The 11,222-nt window shown below is 47.4% G+C and overlaps 1 protein-coding gene across 1 annotated transcript in view; it reads left to right on the top strand.

Moving 5' to 3' along the window:
• Positions 1–4,087: 4,087 nt before the first annotated feature.
• CCDC33 (coiled-coil domain containing 33) overlaps positions 4,088–11,222 on the top strand; it is a 171,195-nt gene continuing 164,060 nt past the window's right edge. Inside the window, exon 1 of the mRNA XM_006888390.1 lies at positions 4,088–4,153. Coding sequence (XP_006888452.1) covers positions 4,088–4,153 — 66 coding nt within the window. The remainder of the gene's footprint in view (positions 4,154–11,222) is intronic.

Here is an 11,222-nt window from a genome sequence, read left to right as displayed (position 1 = left end):
GGGATTGCATTAAATGTGTAAATTGCTTTTGGTAGTATTGCCATTTTCACAACATTGAGTCTTCCTATCCATGAGCAAGGGATATTCTTGATGTTGAGGTGTAATCCATTTTGAGGCTTTGATTTTCTGTAACAAACTTTTAAAATCCCCCTTACTTTCAGTAAGCAAGGTTGTGCCATCTACATAATTCAGGCTGTTGGTAAGTCCTTCTCCAAGCCTGATGCTTCACCCTTCATCATCAAGTTTAGTTCCTCAAATAATTTGTTCAGCATACAGGCTGAATAGTTATGGGGGGAGGAGATAGTACTGACACACACCTTTCCTATTTTAAGCCATGAAGTGTTTTCTTCCTCTGTTTGAACGATAAACTCTTGGTCTAAGCACTGGCTTTGCATGAGCACAATTAAGTATTCTGGGATTCTCATTCTTCTCAATGTTAGCTACAATTTGTTGCGATCCACATAGTCAAATGCTTTTGGATAGTCAATAAAACAAACAAACAAAACCAAAAAACACCACACAACATCCTTCTGGTGTTCCCTACTTTCAGCCAAGATCCATCTGACATCAACAATGATATCCCTGGTGTCATGACCTCTTCTAAATCCAGCTTGAATTTCTGGTGGTTCTCTATCGATGTACTACTGTTTTAGTTATGCTTAAATGTTATATTAATGATATTATTTAATAGTTTCCATGTCCCATTAGGTCACATTTTTGGGGAGTGGGAGCAAATATGGATGGATCTCTTCCAATAAGCTGGCCAGGTAACTGTCCTCTAGATTTCTTGGCACAGCCTGGTGAGCACGTCCAGGGTTGCACCTGTTTGTTGGAGCATGCTGGTTTGTATTCCAAGTTCTAGGGCCTTATGTTTTGCCAATGCCTTCAGTGCAGCTCAAACATCTTCCTTTATTAGTATTGGTTCTTTGTCATATGCCACTTCCTGAAATGGTTCCATGTCAGCCAATTCTTTTTAGTACAATGAGTCTGTAGTCCTTTCATCTTCTTTTCATGCTTCCTGGATCATTCAAGATTTTGTCCATAGAATCCTTCAGTAGTGCAATTCAAGGCTGGAAAAACACAGATGGATTTATGATTCCTGGGTTTAGATCTTAGCTCTGCTTCCTACTCACTATGAAATAGACAAATTGACATTCTCTTAGCTTCAAATTCCTTATCTGTGTAAAGTAGATAAGTATCCACCTTACAGAATCGTGCTGGATTGCCTGGTATGCAGCAGATGCTTGGTGAAGAATAACATTAATCATACAGGATAATGATAGAAATTATTGATGGTCATGGTGATGACATTGGTGGTGCAGGACAGTAATTATGGTGGCTGTGGTGGCATAGAGGTGATGGCAGGAATGGTGGTGGAAGTGATGGTAATGGGGATGTAACAGTGTTGGCGGCATAAGTGATGGGAGTGGTGGTGGTCGTGGTGATGGGGTGACAGTAGTGATGTTAATGGTAAAGGTTTGTGGTGGTGGGAGCAGTGATGGTGGTGATGGTGATGATGATGGTGGTGACATGAGCATGGAGGCGACGGCAGTGGTGATGATGATGATGATGATAAAGGTGGTGGTGCCTGTGGAAGTGATGAGTGTGGTAGTGGCAGCGGTGGTGATTGTGATGATGGCAGAGGTGGTTACTACTGGGGAATGGGCCAGAACCTCCCCTCTCCCATCAGGTAACAGTAAGACCCCGGATCGGGGAGAATGGAGTCCAGCCTGATAACTGCTCGGTGTAAGAGTCTCACTGTTCTTCAGAAAGGCCATCTATGTGCCATATTGTGAGTCTGATTCAAAAGGAAATCTGGTTCCAGAAGCAAGTGCCAAGGGCATGCTCCCAGGGAAGCACTCTGAGAGAACAGGGAGGAGACAAGTCAAGGACTGTTGGAAATAAAAAAGTGTGTAGAAGAAAGCTCTCCTAGAAATGGGGGTTTTGTATACCCCATCCTAATGCATTCCCCATCCTGCACTCCTCCTCAATCCTAACGCTGCTCTAATTTTCCCCATAGAGTTTATTTCTTCTGTTGCTGTTAGCTGTCATCTAACAAGTCCCCAGCTCATGACTGCCCCATGTACGATGGAACAAAATGCTCATGAGTCCTCCAGCATCCCCAGCAGGACCAGTTGTGCTTTGGGCTACTATAATTCACAGGGTTTTCAATGGTTGGGTTTGGATGTAGATTACCAGCCTTTCTTTCTAGTCTGTCTTCTTTTTGCCATTCTGCTAAAATCAGTTCACCATCTTAGCAACACACAAGCCCCCAATGACAGAGAGGTGGTGCTTGATTGGGAATCAAACCCAGCTCTCTTGCATGAAAGTTGAGAATTCTATCACTGAATCACAATTGTCCTTACAATAATTTGCTATTTGTAATAATTTCATTCTTTTATAATCTTAGAGCATACATTCAGTTGATGTACTCTCTCTGTTTAGTGTTTATTTTTACCTGTCTCCCCTGCCCTTCCCTCCTGTAGAAGACAAGTTTCATCCGCACAGGAATCTTTGATTGGCTGGCTCACTGTTATATTCCAAAAGTCTACAATAGTGTCTGGTACCTAACAGGTGCCCAATAAACATTCAAAAACTGAACACATGCTGCAAGGGAGGGAATGGCTACCTTGTTCCCTTTGGGACACACTCTACTTCCTGGCTTGTTACTTGATTTCTCTGCAGAGAGGGATAGGGTGTGGCCCTGAGGGTTCAGCATTTAAACTTTCAGACTGAGCCTGGGCTGGGACTGTGGAGGGGACAGGAAGTGCTCAGCTGTGGGGTAGGTCTCTGACAGTGGCCATGGCCTTGAGGGAGCCAGAGACCTGGGTCCCTGCATCCCTGCTGAACCAGAGGCTGATGGTTGAGGAGAAGACACTGGACCTGGATTTCGAGGTCTTGAGCATGAAGTTCAATGAGACTAGCCCACACACCCTTCAGGTGACCTCTGAGAACCCCCTGCAGGCCTGCTCCTGGGAAGAGGTGCCATTATTAGAGAATGATGGGGACCCATTGCCTGCCTACTTTATTGGCACTGATGTCACTGAGCAGCGGGCTCTTGGCCAGAACCTCACTCTCACCAGGAACAAATATGTCTTCACTTTGGCAAAGGTATACAGTAAGGTTGTGAATGAGAGCAGCCAGCAATGAAGAGCTATACTGTCCCCGGGAGCCTGCATGGAATTGGAGGGGCTGGGGCAATGCTCTAGATTGAACCCCTAAACTCTGCCTGGGGGACCTTGTACTAATGCTGACCTTCTGAGAGGTCCTGCCTCCTTCAGTGTGACAAGGGGACACCACTGGTGCTGGCCATATAATGTCTAATGAAAGGGAAGTAAATGAATAGATGTGAAATGCTTTAGTGAGCAGAGTAGCTACTATGCAGTGAATGTCACCAAGTGGCATTAGAATCATCTCAGCTCTGAGTGGTGGTCTGTGGGTGTGGAGGGTGGGTGGAGAGGACCCCTGGGCTTTCCCTCTAGGAGCTTCCAGGGCAAGTGAAGAGGCTGGAATGCTGAGCAAGGAATAATTAAATGAGCCGGAGGGATCAGCAGATCCATCCCTAGACTCTGAGGAAACCCAGGCAAGCTTCCTGGAGGAGGAAAAGGAAAGGGTATGTGGCAAAACCAAGTTCCAGGCCTTTGGGTAGCCAGAACTCAGAGGCAAATGGACTTCTTCCCTCAGCCTGGTGTGAGGACCCAAGGCAAGCCCTTTGAGGACCCAAGACAAGCCCTTTCTTCTCCACCTGTGGACTCAGAGGGGAATTTAGGAAATTGTGGGTGACTTTGGTGGGGAGGAAGTTTGGGGACGAGGCTGAGAGGAGGTCACAGCATCTGCCAGGGAAATCTTAGCCAAGCTTGTTTGACTTCTACTCAAAGGCCGGACAACCCAGAGTTCCTGAAAAATGAGGCCCTGGAGCCTCTCTCTGAACTCTTTGTGTCCCCTCCAGGGGTCTGCAAGAATGACGGTCATCACGAGCCATGGCTTCGGGTGGAGGCACTGAGGCTGGATGGAGTCTCAGGACGGACAGCCCAGGGGGGTGGGCAAGGACATGTTCCAAATATATCCACGTCCAGACAAGCCCTGCATGAACCTCACCGCTCAGGAACAAGAGGACCTGTGCCGCTACTGTGACACCCTGACTCTGCGTGGGGTCAGCTCCATGGTTTTTTGTAGGGTTTTTTGCTTGTTTTGCAATGATGACTGAAGTTACTATGAACATTTGTGTGCAGTTTTTGTATGGACACATATTTTTAGCTCACTTAGGTAAATACTTACGTGCACAGTTGTTGGATTGTGTGAGAAACCTGTGTTTAGTTTTGTAAGAGATTGCAAGATGGTCTTCCATATTAGCTGTACCATTTTGCATTCCTACAAGCAATGAATGTGAGTCTATTGCCCCACATTCTCTCCCATATTTGGTACTATAAGGGTGTTATACTTTAGCCCTTCTACCAGGGAGCTCTGCTGGCACAGTACATTACATGTTGCTAACCAGCAGTCAAGAAATCAAAAGACTAATTCCACTGGGAAAGTTTGCTGTCAGGGACTGCTCTAGGGTATTTAAGAGCAACGATGTCAGTCTGGAGACTAAGGTGCACCTGATACTGGCCGTGGTTGTCACAATTACTTACTATGCAGCAGAGAACTGGACAATGACTAAGGATGCTAGAAGAAGAATCAATGCCTTTGAGTTGTGGTGCTGGAGAAGAATGTTGAACATATTATGGACTGCCAAAAGAACAAACAGGTCTGTCCTAGAGAGGGTGAAACCAAGCTGCTCCCTGGGGTAAGGATTTTGGTGCTCTGTATCACATACTTTGGGTACGTGGCCAGGAGGGACCATTCCTCAGAGAAGGACGTCATGCTTGGAAGGGTGGGCGGACAGCGCAGGAGAGAAAGACCAAGAATGAGGTGGATTGACTCAGTGACTAGAGAAATGGGATTAGGTCTGTTGGAGATGATGAAACTGGTTTAGGATAGGGCAGGGTTCAGAGGTGTTGTACATAGGGTCGCTATGAGTCACAGGCAACTCAACAGCACATAACAAAACAACAACAACCAGCAGGTCAGGGGTTCGAATCTACCTGATACTCTGTGGGAGAAACACGGACAATCTCCTCCCATAAAGATGTAGTTCCTCAGAAACCCAATGAATGGTCACTGTGGGTTGGAGTCCACTCAACAGCACTACTGAGTTTGTTTGGGCAACGACAGAGAGCCCTGGTGGTACAGTGAGGTAAGCACTGGACAGTTAACTGAAAGGTTGTCAGCTCAAAATCCGTCTGTCTGGATAAAGTGAAGCGGTCTGTCTTTGTAAAGATGTATGGTGTTGTCATAGCTATGGAGCAGTTTTATCCTGGCCCCTGGGTCACAATGGGTCAGAATCACCTCCACAGTGGTGGGTGATGGCTCATGATGTCGAGGATATTTTTATACATTGATTTTTTATCTATACATCTTCTTTGGCTAAGTATCTGTTTAGATTTTGGGGGGGGTTTTGGTCCATTTTCAATTTAGGCTGTTTTTTCCTTATTGAGTTTGAAGAAATTTTTCATGTATCTGCTAAGCCCTTCGTCAGCTAGATAGGTGTTTTGCTACTACTTCCTCCTAGTTAGTGACTTGCCTTCTCATTTTCTTGGTGTCTTTTGCAGTTTTTCATTTTAATCAAGTCTAAGTTATCAATGATTTCGTCTATGGACTAAAGATCAGGCTCTCGGTGTTGTAGGAAAAAATTCAACCAGACACACCACTTAGGTGTCTCCTGCGTTCTCTTCCAGAAGCCATGCCATTTTGTGCTTAACATTGATGTTTGTAATATGTTTTGAGTTTGGGGTTTTCTTTTGCGGAAATTCAGTGTCTAGATTTTTCATTGTTACTGTTTTTGCTGGCATGTGGCTGTCCAGTTGTCAGTTGCTACAGCACCATTTGTTGAAAAGATTATCCTTTCTTTATTGATTTGCTTTTGCCAAAGATGGGTTGGCTGTATTTACATGGGCCTATTTCTGGCATCTCTCTGCTGTTCCGTTGATCTATTTGAATTTTTATTTTTCACCAGCTGGGGTTTGATTTTGTTTTGCACCGTGGATGAATATCCCTTGGGAGCCTTCAGTCTCCAACCTCAAGTTCGTGTGTCTTTGCCAGGTTCCACTGGAAGCCCCCAGTAACCCTGCGACTGAAGCCTTGTGTACTCACAAGAAAAAAACCTCAGCCCCAAGGCAGGACCATGGCAGCCTCAGTTTCTGGTAAGGTGGGTCTAGTCCTTGACCATGCTATAGGAGGGTCCCCCAGTGCCTCCAACTTCTGCAGCCCAGGAAGTGTATCTGGGAGATGTCCAGCCAGCACAGGTGAAACCCTCAGAGGAAGTCGCCATAGATTTCACATGTGTAGAAAACAAGCCCCATGGGCATTTGATGCCACTTCATGTCCACTTTTTCTGGGAGCCTTAGTGAAAAAAGAGTATTTGGAACTCAAAGGGTGTTTAGTTCCCGTGTTCAAGCTGCTTCCTGACTTGAAGACAACCACTTACAAGCCAAGCATCTCACATGGTCTTGTAAGACAAGTCCTAGAAGGAGCCTTTGGTGAGAGAGTAAGCATGTGGAACATTAGAGCCTAAGGAAGGCTCTTCAAAGGAGGTGAAACTCCCATTCATCCATCTGCCCACTTACTCATCTACTCACTCAACCACTCTTATCATTTCATTCATTCATCTCTCCATCAATCCAACTTTTGCCAAGTGTTGACTGTCAGATACCATGCTGAGTGGTGGGGTGAGATTTAGGGTTTCAGCGGCTATTTTAAGGAGAGGGCCCAGAGTAATTTGGCTGAGGGGAAGGGAAGTGAGAAGATGAGCTGAGGTTGGAATCAAATGTTGGCAGCAAGGCCTTGCTCTTCTTTGGTGTCGCCTCACCCCAGCAACCAGGGCTCTTTGGGGGCTTGTTGTTGTTGTTGTTGTGTACCACAGAGTCAAAACTGACCCACAGCTGACCCTCCAGCGGGTTTGCAGAGGCAGTTAATGGCACAGGAGCTTGCCCATCCTTCTCCTGTGGAGCAGCTGGTGGCCTTGAACTGCATGCCTTTGGGATTGCAGCGCAGCTTCTTGCCATTAGGCCACCAGACCTGAGGGCATAGTGGTAAGGAATTGCACTGGCAACACAAAGGTGCAATTTTCTGCAGGAGAAAGAGGGGCAACCTTCCCCTGTGTGATTTACTGCCTCTGAAACCCCTCTGCAGGGTCAGTTTTAAGTTGGTTCTGACTTGATAGCACTCAGGAATAACAACAACATCCCCACTAACCAGCTCTGATCTAGTCCTGAGTGAAGCCCTGGGTGGGCAGGCTGAGCCAGGCTGGGAGAAGATCCATGGACATGAGAAAATGGAAGGAATCAAGGACACAGTGGCAGATAAGAGGTGGTAGTGAGGATATTCTATTCAGAATGCAACAGGAAGCCACCAAAGGGGTTTATGAGAAAGGAAGACACCATCTGGGCTGTGTTTTATGCAGACTGACCTAGCAATGTGGCAAGAGAATTGAGTGGAAGGGCCAGGGACTCAGAGTGAAGATCAAGCAGTTACATGGACAACTTCAACTTCTATTCATTCATTTCTCACTCAATCAACAAATACTCCTTGGCCACCTACTCTGTCCTCAGCCCTTTGAATCAATTGGATGGGCCTCTTAGCTTTGGGTTTTTGGCTTAATGGGTACAGAACATGTAGCAGCTCTGTGAAGCTCTGTTCCCTCCAATTGCAAAACCCAGGCCTGGCCCCTTCTTTTGCCCCTAGGTCCCTCCTTTGTCCTACAGTTTATCACAGGACTGGGCATGTAGGAGGCACAGAGCTTGGAGAGGAGTGGTCCTAGCTTGCCAGGTCCCCACACATCCTGGCTTCCCTGAAGGTGGACAGGACTGTACAGGCTGCAGCTCTCAGCGACTGTGAGGGAGGAAAGAAGGCTGCAGGGAGAGTGGGCTGGCTAGGTCTGCAATAGCAGCTCTAATTTCTGTTATTTAAAGCCATCATCTCCCTGCCATGCACCCTCTTAAAGTGTCAGATGTCTGCTTCTATCAAGACAAGAAAATGGCTTTCAAGGGAGAGGAAAATCACTTCCCTCTTGGGGGGCCAGCAATCACAACCCTGACAACAGGACCAGGAAGTGGGCCCCCCACCCCTTATGCCTTTTATAGGGAACAGACAGTGGAGAGGGGCCTTTTAAGAATAGAGGGTCTGTATCTTTCAGCTCCAAAACTACCCAGTGGTTTGGCCTGGAAAATGTGGGTACCTTTTCTGGTGCTGTGATTTGGAAGCTCAAAGACACAGCAGGTGGAATAGGCTCTCAGTGAGGGGTGGGGCTTGAAGGCTGCCCTTTGGGCCAAGGGCCAGTTCTCTTGTGAAGTGGGTATGGCCCACAACCCCAGGGACCCTTGAAATCACCCTCCCCTTTTCTGTGGATAGGCAAAAGGAAGCCTAGAAGGGGAGCAAAAGGTTTACCCAAGTGTTCACTGGTTCTCAAAGGTAGAGGATGGGAGTCAGGGGTTTAGTGGGAAGAAAAGTCAGCAAGTAGAAAAGATGAGGAGATAGTTAAAATGACATTCTTGGGGTGCAGCCCAACTTAAGCAACATTCAGCTCCAAGAATAGATGATTGCTGGCCTCCAGGTGCAAATGTCTAGATGGAAAGCTGCCTCCTCCAGGAAACCTTCCTTACCATGTATCTCATCCCCTCCATGCCAACCTTAGTCCTCCATCAAGCATTTCAACACTCGTTATCTATTCCATTTAGGTCTTTATTGTAGGAACAGAAGTTGTTCTCTAGTTTGTGTAATATGTGTCATTTCTTCAGTCTGAACTGGATGGTCATGGGTATGCATCCAGGAGGAAGGAAAAGGGAGAATAGGAATGCAGTGATCAAGAATGTCTATGGAACTGCGGAGGGGAAATAATTTAGAAAATGACTATATAGCTTGGGAGGAACTGGAGAACATTATGCTGAGTGAACTAACTCAGTCTCGTAAGGACAAATACTGTATAAGACCATTACTGTAGAAATAGAAAGATAACTAGTAAAATATGTTTGAGGATCTGAGGATAGGGGGGAGTAGTAGCAGAGGATGAGGATGGTCAGGGTGGGGAAATCAGGATTGCACAATCTGATGTGTGGATGGAGGGGAGGATAAAGGAAATGCGGAAAGATCTGGTGATGATCTGGAAAGACAGGGCAATAGTGGACATAGTTCAATGGTGATTAATTTTATAAAATATCAATGAATGGGGATGCTTGTATTCACAATGTGAATGATGGACAGTATGAAACACAGTGTTTACAAACTATATAATTTTTTTAATTTATATTAAAAAGAATGTGTATGGAGTAGGAAGCAAGACTTAGTCTGTGACCAGGTGGGGACTTTATTGAGACAAGGATCAGGGCTTAGTATGTGACTAGGATCAGACTCAGGATGTGATGAGGATCACAGCTCAGTCTGACAAGTCAAGACTCAATGTTAAAGTCAGCAGTCGATCTTGCTCTCAGTCAGGGCCCACAGACTACATAGTCCCACAAAGTCAGGCCATGCCCAGGCTGGCCACAGCATTCTCTGAATCCTGGAGACCCAACTGGAACGCTCAGTCATCCAGAGCTAATATTATTGTGACCCCTGCACATCTGATCTTCCCTTGTCCTCGCTCCTCTGTCGTGAGGGAGTAGGGAGGTGGTGGTGGTGGTGGGAGGGACCACCCCCCATATTTCCAGTGTCTACAGTGCACCTGAACCACAAGTGAGAGTACCAGAAGTGGGCAGGCAGGGACCTCTGCATGGAAGGATGACCACTTTTACGTCCGCTGCCATCCCCATGCAGTGGCCTTTCCTCAGGCCCACCTACGGGGGTCTCTCGGGGGTCTCTCGGAGATTTCCTTTCTGGGCAGAGCTCCACAGACTCATCCCATCCCCTGATACTGCCTCCTCTCGCTTGCCACCTTGCTGGTAAGAAACCATGTGGCTGACAGGCCCCCAGCCTCCAACTCCTCCTTCTCCAGGGTGAGGGGGAGTTTATCAGACAGAAATGAGTGCAGCTCATGGGGTGGGGGGCAGAGTAGGTCTGTCTGGGGGAGGTTAGCAGCAGGACCAGCTTGGAGGCCTCCTAGGAGACTCTTCTAGGATCAAGGATGTGTCCTTGGAGAGGAGTAGTAGGGTAGAGGAGGCTACAGCAACCTGGAGAAGCCACAGGGTCTCTCCTCTCCTTACAGGTTTAAGGACAAGATCTCACAGGCGAGGGGTTTTTAGGAGGGAAACTTCTGGCTGGAAATTTCCCTGTGATGAATTTCTTAACACATGAAATTTACAAAATTCCTGGCCCTGAAGCTCTGGGAGGCATCCTAAGGGTTCCTTCTCTCCAGACTCCCAAGCTTCCTCCCACGCGGCTGGAAGATTCCATGGTGCGGGAGGGGGAGGAGAGGTGAGCCCCTCCCCCACCCCTCCCTCCCCCATCCCCACTCCGCCCCCGCCTCAGCATTTACCTCTTCTGAACAATCGCAGTTTTGTGTCAAGGAAACGATTCTGTTCCCCAGGAGCCTTTTAAATGACTGTTTCAAGAGGGGCTTTCCCCCTCCTTTTCTTTCTTCCATTTAAAACACTTCCCCCCCCCCCGCCGGAGGGGGGGAAAAAAAAGAAGAAAAAGCTAATAAAGCAATCACCAAATGCTGAGCACCTGGCCCTAAGCCTGTGGATTCTGATTGTGAACTTGGCACTAGCAGGCTGGGGGCTTTCATTAAGGAGAAGTGGAGGGGAACGGAGGAACAGCGGCTGCCAGGGGCCTGGCCTCGAGTCCCCTCTCGGTCCTGAAACCTTTGTCACTTTCCCTTTGTCTTCCTTCCCCTTCCTTCCTCTCTCTCCTGCTCCCCCTCCAGCCCTCGCTCTCCCGGTCTCCGACCATCTTTAGTCCCAGCTCGGGCCAGAGACCAAAGCCCCCACCCTCTCAGCCCTTCAGGTCAGCACACTGGGATCTTCAAGCTCCTTTCGACTCTGCGCTGCTTTTAAATTCATTATGCCTTTTTATTGCTCGCTATTGCGTACACTATTTCCATTGCCCTGGAGACTAAAATGGTTCAAGCGGGAGAGTCGCGCAATGCGGATTTCATTAACTTTACTGCCCGTTTAATTTCCTGGGGAGTTAGTCTGGCTGGGGGAGCTAGGAACCCTTTGCTCCAGCGCCTCCACTGTCAGTGTTTT

The sequence above is a fragment of the Elephantulus edwardii genome, unplaced genomic scaffold (genome assembly GCF_000299155.1).
Source record: "Elephantulus edwardii isolate Elephantulus edwardi_28Jun2011 unplaced genomic scaffold, EleEdw1.0 scaffold00066, whole genome shotgun sequence".
Lineage (NCBI taxonomy): Eukaryota > Metazoa > Chordata > Mammalia > Macroscelidea > Macroscelididae > Elephantulus > Elephantulus edwardii.
This window is presented reverse-complemented; position numbering and strand designations above follow the sequence as displayed.